Source organism: Papaver somniferum, chromosome 3 (genome assembly GCF_003573695.1).
Source record: "Papaver somniferum cultivar HN1 chromosome 3, ASM357369v1, whole genome shotgun sequence".
Lineage (NCBI taxonomy): Eukaryota > Viridiplantae > Streptophyta > Magnoliopsida > Ranunculales > Papaveraceae > Papaver > Papaver somniferum.
In genome coordinates, this window is record NC_039360.1 from 71986453 (window position 1) to 72001378 (window position 14926).

At 37.4% G+C, this 14926-nt stretch overlaps 2 protein-coding genes and 1 non-coding gene across 3 annotated transcripts; all 3 read right to left on the minus strand.

Annotated features, from left to right (window-relative positions):
* Positions 1-484: 484 nt before the first annotated feature.
* LOC113359585 (fatty acid amide hydrolase-like) lies at positions 485-6265 on the minus strand. Its single transcript, XM_026603195.1, has 20 exons — positions 5866-6265; positions 4904-5013; positions 4476-4536; positions 4201-4385; positions 3931-4060; positions 3718-3795; positions 3448-3595; positions 3228-3340; positions 3016-3091; positions 2834-2903; positions 2671-2742; positions 2457-2528; positions 2277-2357; positions 2069-2172; positions 1888-1980; positions 1606-1674; positions 1412-1476; positions 1249-1310; positions 1033-1128; positions 485-920 (listed from the first exon to the last, which is right to left on the minus strand). Exons 1-20 carry the CDS (start codon positions 5963-5965, stop codon positions 798-800), a joined length of 1908 nt encoding a protein of 635 aa, XP_026458980.1. The 5' UTR covers positions 5966-6265; the 3' UTR covers positions 485-797.
* A 279-nt stretch (positions 6266-6544) lies between these two features.
* TRNAQ-CUG lies at positions 6545-6616 on the minus strand. The gene has a single exon. It is a non-coding gene; the product is annotated as a tRNA-Gln (tRNA).
* Positions 6617-7921: 1305 nt separating this feature from the next.
* Positions 7922-14266, minus strand: LOC113356469 (protein FAR1-RELATED SEQUENCE 5-like). The gene is made up of 5 exons (XM_026599621.1): positions 13990-14266; positions 13610-13889; positions 11992-12624; positions 8824-11196; positions 7922-8391 (listed from the first exon to the last, which is right to left on the minus strand). Exons 2-5 carry the CDS (start codon positions 13859-13861, stop codon positions 8203-8205), a joined length of 3447 nt encoding a protein of 1148 aa, XP_026455406.1. The 5' UTR covers positions 13862-13889; positions 13990-14266; the 3' UTR covers positions 7922-8202.
* Positions 14267-14926: the final 660 nt, after the last annotated feature.

Sequence of the window (14926 nt, forward strand, 5' to 3'; positions counted from 1 at the left end):
AGTTCGGTTACAAAGAAAACTTAATAATTTTGCGAACGAACCGAACTTATGGACTTGTATTGTTCTAATATAAGGAGTTCGGTTAAAAGTATTTTTTTGCGAATCAACTGAACTTTGAGTTCAGTTAAGAAAAAAATAATTTGTGATAACCGATGGGCTTCAAAGGGGATCCACTTACACTTGCACAGTCAGAACTCAGAAGCACATTTTCTGCTGCAGATTTCGGATCATACGAGTGATAGTAGATATTGCGACACGAGACAAATTTTGCTAATGTTACATTGAACATTCGCTGCATTGTAAAAAGAATTCACAATGTAGCTCTTCCTTGGCTTTAATTATCAAAAGTATTCTGTCATGAATAGCTTTTTAAATGGGAATGAACTGGAATAGAAAACAACTTCAATAGCCAGCCTGAGCGAGTTACTCTGCCTAAACATCTAGCAAGCCCTTCTGATGTTATATAGCCATTTAATCCAGAAAATGTTGCTAAATCTCTTCTCCTCTTTGGTTAAAACCTCAATTCATAGCACAAACAGTCGAGGATAATGGATCAATATTTTTTTTATCGATGTCTAAACTCTGAAGGACAAGAAAAACTGCCAGTTGAAGAATGAAATAACAAAAGTGCCGTGTGAAGTTTTTAGAAATTCAAAATTTCAAGTACTTATTCCTGTGTACTAACCAGCTAGATATGGCGTAGGAATTATATATAAGCCACCAATGCTGCAAACGCCAAAGACTAACCAAAGTATAAGTTCTCTCTTTACACTGATTGAATTGCATAACCAAGTAAATCAAGTTGAAGGCATCATAAGCATGTTTTGATGTCCTTCCATTATTGTTGGTCCTCGTACTGCATCTTTACCAAGCAAATCATAGAAAACCTGTGGTTTTCTGTAGCTTGAGATGCACAAACTCTGACACCAGAAGGAAAAACCCTCGGTTAGTTGAGCAGCAGTAAAATGAACTAAGTAGTTAGCATGATGCGAGGAAAATATATTACAAAACATTTAAAATATAATTGTCTACCTGCATCGCGAAAGCTATATGGATTAAAGTCGCTTCAGAATGTGGTCTCCCAATGAATTGCAAACCAATTGGCATCCCAAATTTGTCATATCCGACCTATAAAAATGTACGTAGCCATGTAAAATTAAGTAAAGGAAGCAGGATATGGTTGGACAGCAAAACAAATGTTTGTGTTACACGAAGGCCGTCCAAGAAAGTTAACAGATTTGTGCGTACCGGAACTGTCACCGCAGGCAGTCCAAGAAAGTTCCCCAGTATTTGATACCGTACAAGTGCAGCTGCAGCAACAATACATGGTTCAATTTTTACATGACTTTATTTTAAAAAATGTAGGCAAAACATGTCCAAGTTCAGACCCTTGAGAATTAAATTGTCATACCTCCGTTATGGTAGTCAAACTCGCCATATTTTATAGCAGTTTTTGTAATTGGATATGCTGTGACACTGTTAAGAGCAGAATAAATCTGTAAGAAATTCCAGAAATCTACCTAAGTAAGCAAGCTGAAAGGGGGGGCAATTTTGGGAGTTAGAAAACTTGCAGAGGTATAATGCAATGGAAGTTCAAGGATATACCCTGTTGTAGGCGTGACAATTACATCGGCAGACTTAAAGATCTTCGCATAAATTTGCATATGACGATTTCTACAGATAATTGAGAAGGAGTATATTACAAGGCGTACGGCCGGAAAAAAGGTGAAGTGTAAAAACAGATATCTTAGAATGCTGATCGTTGTTAATGAAAGATTATTCATTATGTCTAAAATGTAAAGACTGCTAGCATTTTATGTTGTAAAGCACAAGAAAATTTAAGTGCATTTATATGGAAATGCAATAGGATGAGGGTGCAAAAGATACCTAACTCGCTGGGCATTCAAATACTCTCCGCTGCTAAATGAGGCATATACAGTAAGTGCTACCCTTGCGTCCCAACCTAACTCTGAACGCTTACTGCTTAACACAAGTTTCTTATGTTAGTCATAATTCTTAGTTATTTATGAAGTAAATGTTATCATGTCGGAAGGGAGATGTAACATACATCTTCTCTGAATGAGAGTTCAGTGAAGCATTACATTCACAACCAATTGTTATATAGTGTGCGAGACGCATCGCTTCAATTTCGGGTATGGTTGTCTCCACAGTCTTGCACATGAAGAAGGCTAGGATAGATTAGAAAAGTATTGATGTTTGTCACCACATTACTGGTCAATTATTGAAGTTAGAGAGCAAGTTATGTAGGATAATACCTTCCACCCGTAAGTCTTGCTAAGCAAGTCCAGGGCATCATAGCAGCAGTTTTTTATTTCATCTTTGCAATCATTAAACCACTGAGCAACACGAAATAAGGAAAAGAATGAAGCATGTGTCAAGTTTTTTGAATAAAATAAAATGTCATGGCAAGAATCTTGAAGATATGGACTACTTACCTCCCCATACTTCGCCATTTTGATATTAGAAATTGAGTTCGTAAACTTCAAAAGTGGGAAATCTACTTTAGGCTGAAAAGATAAAAGCGGAGTTAGTAAACCGCCGGGTATGTTCTCTTTCAAGTTTGGCGTTTCGTTGAAACACCTGACTCGTGATACTGGTACTTTTTCAGATAATGAGTGAATGAATGAAAATGAAAATTAAATATGTCACCTGTAAAGAAACGGGGTGATCTGACAGACTGTTGCTGCTTATAGCTGCATAACTGAATAAGCGTAATATTATCTACATAGCTTGAACTGCGGCTATGAAGGAAAAACCCAAGCAATCGTGAAAATGAATGATAAATCTCAAAGAAAAAGAATGAAATACTAACAATAAATGCGTCTTCAACTGTGGCTGCCAATACACCAACCATTCCTACTGTATAGTTCAGAGGAAGAACACTGAAGAGAAAATGAGGAATACAGTATGTAGGATCGAAAAAGTAACAAGTATTTTTAAGACAGAAAAAAACTGAATGTTTGAAATGAGATCTTGCCCATAAAACTTATTTACCCTGAATGAGACACACGGCCGAATCCTGGTTTGAAACCAACAACACCACAAAGAGCAGCAGGCATACGGACAGAACCTAAACAGAGGTCACAACATCAGAGAGTTGTACGACTTCTTTCAAACAAAAAAAATGCAAAATTTGTGCAATTATTTTTATAAAGGAAAATAATAAATGGTAAGCTCATTTGAAGACTAATGGTGCTTGTAAATACCTCCTCCATCAACACCAAGTGCAACTGGACACAATCCTGCAGAGACCAGTGTGGCAGATCCGCTAGAAGAACCACCGGAGATCTTATTGATATCATAAGGATTCCTAGCAGCCCTGGAGTGGACATGATCGAAAATGCATTATGTCTTTTTGAACTTATTTCTACTCAGAACCAGCTATCATTTTGTACTAGATTTTAAACCTGACAGTGACTGCCTTACCCATAATGGGGATTGATGCCACTTGTTCCAACACCAAGCTCGTGCATGTTGCTTTTTCCAATAATTATGGCACCACATGATCTTAGGTGCTTCACACAACATGCATCCTCTATACATGGTCTAATTTTGTGCATCCATTTGGTACCTCCTACAGAATCATCATCGTTGTAAGAAGTGGATAAGGTAGATCGAAAAACTGTATATGTAACTCGTAGCAGGAAACCAAGTTAGATAAACCATGCAAGATATTTTGAATCCTAAGTAAAGTACCCGTAGTTGGATATGGCAAGCAGTCTATTTCATCTTTAACTGCAATTGGTACGCCATCCAGAATTGACAATGGTTTACCTGGTTGCATACAAAAGGAATGAGAATCTTGAAGATAAACGAACAATGAGAACGAATATACCAACAGTACTATTCCAAAATGAAATAGGACATATAGCTGACTTATATATGTATACAAGAGTAATGATTTAATACCGTTTTGATACCGAAGAGTTGACTCAGTAGCTTGCTTTAGAATATCCTCAGCATTGTAGTTGATAAAGAATGACATTCGTAAGGGGGGCATAGAAGATTCTTGAATAACAGCAAGAAGACGCTTGGCTACCTACACGATCAAGTACTTAATCTCCCCAGAAGGTACACAATTATTTCATTTATCCAACTAAAGATTACGTAAATAATCACACTGAAAATATGATGGTCTCAGTGGATGGATAATGATATTCATAGTTGAAAATGATTTACCGTTAGAGGAGTTGTTTCTCCTGAAGCGTAAGACCTTGAATAATCTTGAATAGTCCAACGCCGAAAACTACATTCAGAGTTTAGTATTGCCTTTTCCCATGAAGGAAAGCAGTCCATGGTTTCTTCAACTTGCTGAAGAGGGGATAAATCAGGTCGGATCGACTTTACTTCTTGCTCATTGAGATCTGTCATGATTACCTTAAATCAGATAGCAGAATAATACCACTTACTAACCATGAAATTAGACACTCCTTAAAGTGTTGCTATATACACACCGTTCCAAGGATAAGAGGGTACAAATGCAGGTGGCTCCTTCAACTTTGCGAAAGAGACAAGCTGCAAAACTTACAGAAACATGTAAGCATATTGTGCTATACTTGATTTGATCTTTATTTCAAGTCAATAAAGCATAAGGAACAATATTTATGTGATTATCAAAAAATAATCACGCAATGCACATGTGACGGCCGAACACATCAATCATGTAATGGAAAGATGGCCTAATTCGACAATAGGTACTTGATTTGACTTGACTGTAAAGCCATATCTGTATTCTTTAAGCTTCAAAAGCTTGATTCAAATTCGCTCTACTGCTAAACTATGGATACGACTTTAAGCTAATGGAGATGACAATCAAATAGATGAAACACAGACTGGCTAAGTTTGAACTAACAAATTTTACACAAAATGAAGAAATCAGTACCTTGTGAATAAGGTTGTCTCTCTTCAATATATACAAGACAGAAGAACCAAAACCCCTTATTTCCAAAAGCCATGTAAAGATCTTAATGATAATCCCAGTCATACGAGGAGCTACATAAACAAAGAAAGTTTTCAAAGTCAATAGATATCCATAACTCTCACCCACAAAGCTTTCAAGTTTGAGATAATGTAAACAGGTGTTGGCAAGAAAAATATCTGAATCAGTCCAGGTCAAACATAGTTGTCAGCTCCATTCTGTGTAATTTCTATCCAGATAGAAATCAAAATTCTGACGAAATCAAAGCAAAGAGAACTGCGCTACTTATCATCACGGCTGTCAATTGGGATCCGTGCCTGCTAGTGGATGAGTAGAAAATGCCTTAATATTGCAGGACACTAGATAAACTTTTACTGTAGGGTACATTTTTTTTTCTTCCTCATTTTCCCGGCTCCGAGACTAAAATGGCTGTTTGGTTGGGAAAAAAGGACTGCATCCATCTGATTTGGATCATCTTTAGAAATTTCGGCACCAATAACGAGTCTGACCCTTCCATCAATAATGGAGGCTCAATAAATGGATGCGTTTAAGGTTAACAAGGTACAAAATTACCAAGGTTTCACGGCTATCAGTTGTAGTACTGACGGACAATTGCTACATTTGTCCCGGTTCTGTTAAAATACATTCTGACTAAATGTTTTGGTTAGTTTGAAGAACCAAGATATTACAACTAACTGCACACAAACATGGAAAACTGAAATTTTAAAACTTGTGACATGAAGATATCTCTGGACTCAAAAGATCAATTTTCTAACAGAACTACTCATTTTAAACACAAACAAAAGTTTGAAAAACAACCCAAAAACATATTCCACAAACTCCGATTTAACAAAAATATGAAGCAAAACAGAAAAATTGGAAGATAAAGAAATTGCTTAAAATTTCGTGGGTGATGATATAATAACCTTTGACATGCGATTTAATGTACGTTTCATTGCTGGTAGGACTAAAATCGAGTTCTTCCAGTGGCTTATACACCATACCATCATCTTTGAACCACACCATTCTTTGTTATCACAGTTTGAAATTATGTTACAGTTTGAGATTATAAAAAATGATGCAGAAACAGAGAAACAAACAAAGAATATGCTTAAGAGTAGAGAAGGAGAGAGGTGGAAGAGAACATGTATGCTGCTAATAAGGTTGGAATTGTGGACGGAGAAGGCGATGATGATGATGAGAGGAAGTAATTGTAATTGAGAGAGAATTAAATGAAAGTGGGCTGAATTTTTATAAGTTGGTTGATTGTTGGATAGTGAATTAGAGTGTGGCTAGCGAGAGAGTAGTAGAGAGTGTATTGATATTTTGGCAAGTATTAGGAGTACATTAGTTATTAGGGGTGGCTGGGTATGTATGTATGTACGACGATGAAATCGAAGATACTAGTAGTAGATTTGATTTTGGGTTGTAGTTGTAGGTGGATTCAAAGAGTGTGTGTAGAAAAGTAGTTGACCTCTGTGCTACTTTCAACTGTTTCTTCCGTCTTCATTTATGGGATGTTTAGCTAAAAGAGACAAAAATATTGTCCGTTTGTTTCTTGAAAGATGCTATTACAAGTGCCTAGAAAAAAAAACAAAAAAAGGAAGGTTCTACCGAGAATTGAACTCGGGTTACCAGATTCAGAGTCTGATGTCCTAACCGCTAGACCATAGAACCTCTTTATTTATATGCATTTATAAGATTAAATATAAAATATAAATGTTTTGCTGTGAGCTGCATGTTTTATTGTTTTGCGAGGTACCAATCTGATCTTGACTGTAATTTAACGAGATTAGTAATTATCAGAAGGGTCAGCCCCACAAGATTTTATCACAGTATGGACTCCTATGGAGTAGCCATTGGATAACAACACAAGGATGGTCCTGTGAATTGAACACCCCCGGCCGCAATACACAAAGTTTAATGAAAAAGAGTAAAAACATCTGAAACTCAGTGTAACAAAGGCCAAAACTACTAAAACTCTAGACCCCAAACGGACAAGACGTATTCCTTCCTACCATAAAATGTATGTGTCAAATTTTCAAACCGCTATTATGAAGGGCTCCATGGACTACCGACTCTGTCCACAAACCAATTATGACCACGACCTCGTTCTATTTGAAGCATCATCAACAACTTCTTTCTCATAGTCGAATTACGACAAACTAAGAAAATTGGAAATTCCCACTTTTGGATTTTCTAAATCACATTGATTACAGTGACAAGGAAATCAGCAAACACTTAGGTAAAGTGGTTGTTCGGCACATTTAAAAGATCCTTAATGAGTTGCTAAATAACCAACATTTTCTCTTGGAAATATCCAACTGTTTATATAATGGATTCTTCTTTGAGAATTTCAGCCCCGGCAATAGTGACAGTCACTGACGTTAACTTGTAAGCATTAAATATACTATACAAAAAGTAGTGGTACAGACAGAGGAAAAGCTTCCATGGTAGTTGTATACGATTTCTTAGCTCATACATTAACTTTTTCCTTCTGATTTTGTCATAAATAGTTAATATTTTACAGGTGCGTAACTTTATGTCCTGGGCCTTATCGTACATTGTAGAGCCACCTCGTACAATTTGTCCGTGGAGTTTTTAACGCAAAAATAGTCGAGCATTGCTCCTGGCTCATGTGAAGAATGATTTCTGGTATAATGAGTGTGAATTAGTTCCGAGTAGGTGCAAGTGTTCTCTATGTGTCATTACTATTTCTTAGCTGCTTGACACCATTGCAGGAGTAACACCTCCATGTCATGAGAAGCTCATATCAAGTAGCTTATTATTATTTAGATTTAGATAATGTAGCTTGCTGGCAACTGGATAGCCACCAAAATCCATGTGTCTTACAGCAAAACCTATGATTTTCATATTCTGCCCTGCATCAAGTAAAGACATCACAGAAATGAAAGAAACTGGAAATAGTTGAAAAGAGCACGGGTTGACAAGGAACTCGCACCTTGCAGAAAGACGTTGAAATGTTTAACCTTGATGTACTAACATATACTATTAACAATATAATACAAAAGAAGGTCAATGACTATTACTTTCCATGACCAGAAAAAATGAGGACAATACACTCGAACAATAGGATGAACAGCCGCAAATTGGGGAGAATAAATAAGGAAGAGAAAGCTAATATACAATAGAAGTGCAAGCAATCGATGGCGATCCCTCTCATACCCTGCCAGAGATTAAAGGAGGATGGGGAGGAAATGGCTCTCTCTCAAAAATGTGAACTCTAGGACTTGTACATACGCCTACAACATCGCAAAAATCTGGGATTGTCCATAAGGTCCCTGTAACATAATGGAGTTCTGGGACTCATCCACAGGCCCCTGCAACATTACAGAAGCCTGGGAGTGATCGTGAAAGATGGTGGAACTCTGGGGGTGATCAAAAGGATCCGTCAACATTGTGGGATTCTGGGTGTGGTGATGTACAACTCCCTGCAACCAAGTAGAAACATGATATATCATTTACTAATACATGGCTTAACATAAAATTAACACGTTATACATGAGCCTGGATTTTCTCATGGAGCTTACTTAGACAATTCCATTGGAAGATACTTGTGAGGCACACATGGAGGTGCTCTAGATAAGTATGGATGACCTTGCCAATAGGCATGTAGATCATTCTAATGTTATAAATCACTCCGCTTTTCTATAACGTCTTACTAAACTAAGAATTGTTCAAAGTAAAACTTAATACATACACTGGCTACCATAAAACAGCTTTTCATGCTCTTTCTAGTTAGCAATGTTGCTATGACCTAAACAGATGTTTCCCCATCTCCATGTGACCCATAAAATCCTAGAAATAATAGTGACCCTGACAAATAAAAAATCATGTACTGACGGTAATTTCAGAATCCTTACCTTTGGACATGTGCGTGTATAATGCCCTGTTTCTTTGCATGTACCGCATGTTCTTTTCTTCTTCTGCACCTGCTCAATGCCCAATTTCATCCTAGAGGATACCGGACGACCTTTTTGTTTGACTCGTGGAGGATCAGGCACACTAATATTAAGGTCCATCATCCATATACTGTCAGTTTGTTCGTCAATATTTTCTCCCTGATGAACACTGTTGCTTCCCAAATTTTCATGTGGTATAGAAGCAACCGCGGGAACACTGATGAGATCAAGTTTTCTAATTCCTTCTTGCAGGATGTTAATAGCAACATTAACTCGCTTTTCCGAGGTTTCTCCAATTTCAACAAAACTTCTGGTTGCGGCTCTCAAGTCCCAAACGCTGTTACCACATTGGTCACGAGAACCAGCTCCCACTTCATCATTGCTCCACGGTCCGACATAATAGCTAGAACTCATTGTCCACCGCTTTAAAATGTACTTAGGTGGGATCTCAAAAACATTTACCACTTGAAATACCTTAAGCACGTGCCTGCAAAGCATTCCTTCAAACTCAAACATTTGGCAGCTGCAACTTGCTCTTTTATCGGTAGGGGCAATTGTAACAATGTTCATTCGGTCATCCTTATCCTTGTATTTGCCTACCAAATACTTGCATATGGACTTCTCCTCGGCGATCTTTCGTGCGGTGCAGCCGGAACTTTCTACAAATTCATTTTCAAAAGCTGCAAACATGTTCCTCGTATAAACTCTTGAAGCTTGTTCTTCAATGGGATTTTTGGATGTCAAAACTGCTCTTGTGCACACCGTAAGAAAATTTTCATTGACTTCTTCCTCATGACGCTGCTTTATCGCTCCCTGATACTGGGAAAGAAACTCACTGAAGGGTGTTCCCCCGTTCAAAAAGCCATTGAAATATGCTATCATGCCCTCACACTTGTGTGTCGTAGTCATGCCACCAAAGAATGTATCCTGCAGATAGAGAGGTACCCAATGGTGACGATGATTGTATAACCGATTCAACCACTTGTTATCTTTCAAGTTGTACTTCAAAAGAAGCACCTCCCAACCTAACTCAAAATCTTTCGGTGCTCGGCTGCTATAGATGCACTTATTGTACTCTGCCTGGAACTCTGGATGCATATTAAAAATATGGCCCAAATTTTCCGTTTCATCTTTTTCAATGTACCACTTACAAAACCGATGCCTTGTTTCTGGAAAGACCTTTTCTACTGCAACTTTTACAGCTTTATCTTGGTTCGTTATCATGGATGTAGGTTGGTGGTTTGACATGGCCCTTAACCAGGTATTAAAAAACCAAGTAAAGGTTTCCACAGTCTCATCTGCCAAAAACCCGCATCCAAACAGTACAGGCTGCCTATGATGATTCACTCCCGTGAAAGCAACAAACGAATACAAAAATTTGTTTGTTCGACAAATGCTATCAAATACCAGAACATCCCCAAATTTCTTGTATGCCTCCCGTGCTTGGCTGTCGGCCCAAAATATACTCCTCATAGATCGATTTTCACCAAACTCTACTGCATAGAAGAAACCAGGATCCGATGCTTGCAGTTCCTGAAAGCTTTCTAGGAGACGGTAACATTCAACTCTGATATTATTCTTTCTCTCTTTCTTCATTTCATTTTCATATTCTTCTTGTTCATTGCTTTCGAGGATACTTTTTGCTCCATCTGCCACTTCTGTAAGTAAATCTATGATTTTCGCTGGTCCAATTCCACACTTATAGAGAGCTTCGACCATTGATTTCGTAGTATTTGTCATTTTTTTATGTGATCGGAGTTTATCAGCTTTGGTTGGATCAACAAGGTCATGATTGTGGTCGTCTAGAAACTTATCAACAACCCATTTTCCAGACCTCCTTTTAATAAACATACATGCCCGACAATCTAACCTCGTTTCTTGACGTGGCCTCACAACCTTGCCTTCATATCTTTTGTCTCTTGTAGAACGAAGACCTTGATTTGCACAAACATACAAGCGAGATATCATGCTATGATCAACCCTAGACCGTTCAATCCGGCTCTTCCGAATACTGAACCCCTTTTCCTTTGCATATGCATTATAAAATTCGTATGCCTCATCTTGTGAAGCAAATTGCAAACCAATAAATGGTTCAGACCCAAGCTTGAAAAGAGATGACTTGTTGTCTTCCTTTCCACTAGATTCGCCAGCATTAATTTCTCCAATAGGAGATTCTTCCCCATTATTGGCTTCCCTTCCACTGATGCCACCCTCATTCACATCTTCTTGCAGATCAGCAATAGTCTGCGGTGCTTGAATAGTTGTATCAGGAACAGCCGCATCAGGATTCAATACTTTTTGACCAAGAGTCGTGTCATCTTCCATGTCAATGCACTGTAAAAATAATTATCATCAGTTTTTTTATGAAGGCATTCAAGAAAAGGGTGACTATCAGCATGAAGACAAGTGTGCTTAATTTCTTCCCCGCAATATATTGTAAAAAGAGGAGACCAGACAAAATCAAAGCTATAGTCATATTCCTATTCTTATCATAATCCCTAATCTACACACATGTCAGCAGTCGAAATCCAATTCATTTACTCTGTTCCGAAAAAGTACAGATGAAAAGGATAATAAGTCACAAATAGAAAAAAAAAACATAGCACAGCATGGAAAGATTTAAGGTTGTTGTTGTAGCCTATTACACCACATTCATGTGCTACTTGTACAAAGTTGAGTGACAAATCAATACTAATACAAAAAGAGGAAGCATATACATTGTATGTATTTGCATCTTAACGTACAAAAGGTAATCTAAGGTTGCCCAACGAGTAGAGCAGTGGGCAGTGAGAGAAAGTGGCAGTTGCAAAAAACTGATAAAGAATACACAAGTACACAAAATGAATTAAAAATCAACAAATGAAATAGCAATTCATAAGGAAATAACTATTTGAAAAGAGTACAACTTGAGCTCATAAGTCCGCCAAAGAAAAATGACACAATGGCACACAAAACATTGTAACAGTATCAACAACCGAATGGCATACCCGAAAAATTAAGAAAGGATTCAATCAAATTATGTCTTCTGAATGAAGTGTAATAGACATGGTTGGTCCTGTTATCGAACTCGACACATTGCCCGCTAAAAGTTGAATCAGAAAAAAATATAGTAAAGAACTAATCTCTAACCTGGGTTTTGTAGAGAGCCTCAAGGATTGATTTTGTTGAGTTTGCCATGTTCCGATGTGGTTGAAGTTCGCAATCTTTAGAAGGATCAAGATCATGATTCTGCTCTTTATGGCCGCAAGCTTTAGAAGGATCAAGATCATGATTGTGCTCTTTATGAAACCGGTGAACAACCCATTTCCCTGATCTTCTTTTAATAATCATGGCTGCTCGACAATCAACCCTTGTTACCCGGCGATGTCGTACAACCTTGCCCTCATAACGCTTATCTTTCAATGAACGAACACCTTGCTTTACACACACATATTTCCGAGAAATCAAACTGTGATCAACCCTTGAACGTTCAACATGACTCTTCCGAATACTAAACCCATTTTCTTTTGCATATGCTTTATAATATTCATATGCCTCACCCTCTGAACAGAACTCCAACCCAATATATGGTTCAGACCCAAGTTTTATTAGGAATACATTACCATCTTCCCTTCCACTGTTTTCAGTAGAATCAACATCTTTTTTAGCATATTCTTGCCCATCTATCGTAGGTAGAGGCTCTTGAATGTTTTCATCATATTCCACCTCCTCAGCTTCTAATATTTCTTGGCCAAGGTTGATAGCATCTTCCATATCAATACACTGCCGTAGAGGAAAGCAAAAATGTGACTGTCAATGGACGTATAGGAAGTCATTAAAATGAAAGGTTAATTACAATCTAATACGAACTCACAAAATAGACTAGTCATTGCTCGTAACACGAGAAGTTAATTAAAGAGAAGAGTTAACTACAATCTGATTTATTCAGTCCATTACTTCCGTAAAGTAAATGTCAACCTAGTTGAAGATTCAAAAGATCAGTCAACTATTGCTCAGTGCATCATTAAACTAATATCTTGAAAAGTCAGTCCATAAGTTAATTTGTGTGATACAGAACAACCTCAAATTTCATTCTTTAAGACAAAACAAGATTTGTCAAAGACAAAAGTTCCAGACGATCGATTCAGAAGATGGACCTGTTTTTCTCCAGAGATCAACATGTTCAAAGGTTCATGGTATTGTGAGCTAAAAAAAAGTGCTTCAGCTTGATCTAGCACTTATAACCTAAAAAACTTGGCAAATATTTTGGTTTGCCCTTAATATATTTCGCTCCCAAAGTGTGACAACCACTGTAGATCAACGTAGTCTGCTAATTATACGATAATTTGGCACTCCACACCAAAAATTGCATGTGAAAGGATTTCATTTCTTTATTCAGCACTACTTTTGTTTGTACTAAGTGTACAACGCAAAACCTCATCTGTTGGACACTTTCATGGAACACTTCTAAACATTATGTTAACCCTTGTGATGGAAAACCCAGACCCTTAATAATATATATTTTTTATCACGATTGCTCAACCTTCCTTACTGACGAGGACAGAAACATACAAATTAATAACCAGTTCTATCTTCTAGCGCACGAAGTGGACAGTGACATATCTTATTGCATGTTTATAAGCAATAGGGTTAATATTGAGTAACTGACCCAGGTAAGTGCATTTTGAGTGTATCATATAACGCGGCAAGGGGTTTACCAGCAAAGCAAGAATTACATACAAAAATGCAAACTCTGCTAAGAACTCACTCTCTGAGAATGTTCAATCTGCTGCCATGTCTGGTTCATAGGTGGATCATTAGCGCTTCCCAAATGAGTAAACTCATTAGGTAAAGCTCCTTCCATTTCCAGTGTCTGTACAGAACCCACATTTGTAACCGAATGCGAAATTGAAGAAGAAGTAATCTGAAACGGAGACCATGGAGGTGATGATGATGAAGATGATGGGGCATAAAAAGATGCGTATGTAGGTGACCGCGGAGAACCTGATGAATTTTGCATTCCCAATCCAATTTACACTTATCCTTTTCTGAAAAACAAAACAAAAAATGAAATGAAATTTACCCCGAATTTCACAAAACAACTGAAATCATTTGAATATGAATTGTATAAAAGTAAGAAGGACTTACCTCAACATCAATTTTTCTTTAGAACTCATCCAATGAAGCAAGGAAATTAGGGTTTATCCATAAGGGGTTGTTGAATTAGGGTTCGTGAATAGCAAGTGACGGTTAACAACTCCATGGGAGGGAGAAGTAGAAAGGAATTGGGGTTTTGCTGTTGCTGGAAATAGTCTGAAATTGGAAAATTAGGGTTTAAGAATGGGGGAACTGAATAGGAATGTCTGTATTTTGGGAACAGAATGATTATTGATCGTAATAAAAAGGAACTAGATCAACTCTATAATGGCTGTTTTCTTTTATTTTGTTTTGTAAAAGATGAAGATTAAGTCCTTGTAATGTCTTTAACATTAACTTTTAGTCCAATCTTGATATTATATTTTAGGTGTAGCCCCTTGCTTTCTAAGGACAATTCCTATGAACAAATCCATTTTTTTGTTCATAGCCAGGTGGATGGCCAAACAGGTTTCTCCACTATGGAACAACAATGAGCGGTTGAACATCAAGAGTCCGGGTTAGGGACACACGCCAGTGTGCGAAGCTTAAACGCCGGCGTTGGAAGCACAAGCGCTGGCGTTCGAAGCATGAACGCGACGCTCAAACATAGACCGTTGATCAACGGGTAGATTTTTTAAAATTCAAATTCACTTTTTACCTCTATAAATTACCATTATCTTCAAACAAATGCATTCACACCAAAATTCACTTTTCTTGAATTTTCTCTTCTAAAGTCTATTTCAATTTTTTAGTTTATTGTTGTTGAAATGGTTGAAAAGGTGATCACACTTTTTTGCGATGCAAAACTTTAAGCTGATGTTTCTAAGATACGTGGGAGTTTTAAAAAGATTGAAAATTGTTAGAGGAAAGTGCAAGTTTTTGAAGTTGCTCCAATAAAATGTTCCTCTAAAAGGCAAAGAAGAGCTCCAGTTTTGAAAGTTAATAACAA

Excerpts from the sequence above, each read along its gene's own strand:
- LOC113359585 (XM_026603195.1), bottom strand. The coding sequence starts at position 5,965 with ATGGTGTGGTTCAAAGATGATGGTATGGTGTATAAGCCACTGGAAGAA. Across the intron at positions 4,537-4,903 it reads GAGACAACCTTATTCACAAG|CTTGTCTCTTTCGCAAAGTT; the intron begins GTACTGATTTCT and ends TAAGTTTTGCAG. Across the intron at positions 1,311-1,411 it reads GTTTGACTACCATAACGGAG|CTGCACTTGTACGGTATCAA; the intron begins GTATGACAATTT and ends TTGTTGCTGCAG.
- LOC113356469 (XM_026599621.1), bottom strand. The coding sequence starts at position 13,861 with ATGCAAAATTCATCAGGTTCTCCGCGGTCACCTACATACGCATCTTTT. Across the intron at positions 12,625-13,609 it reads AGATTGAACATTCTCAGAGA|TGTATTGATATGGAAGATGC; the intron begins GTGAGTTCTTAG and ends CCTCTACGGCAG. Across the intron at positions 11,197-11,991 it reads AGGCTCTCTACAAAACCCAG|TGCATTGACATGGAAGATGA; the intron begins GTTAGAGATTAG and ends TTATTTTTACAG.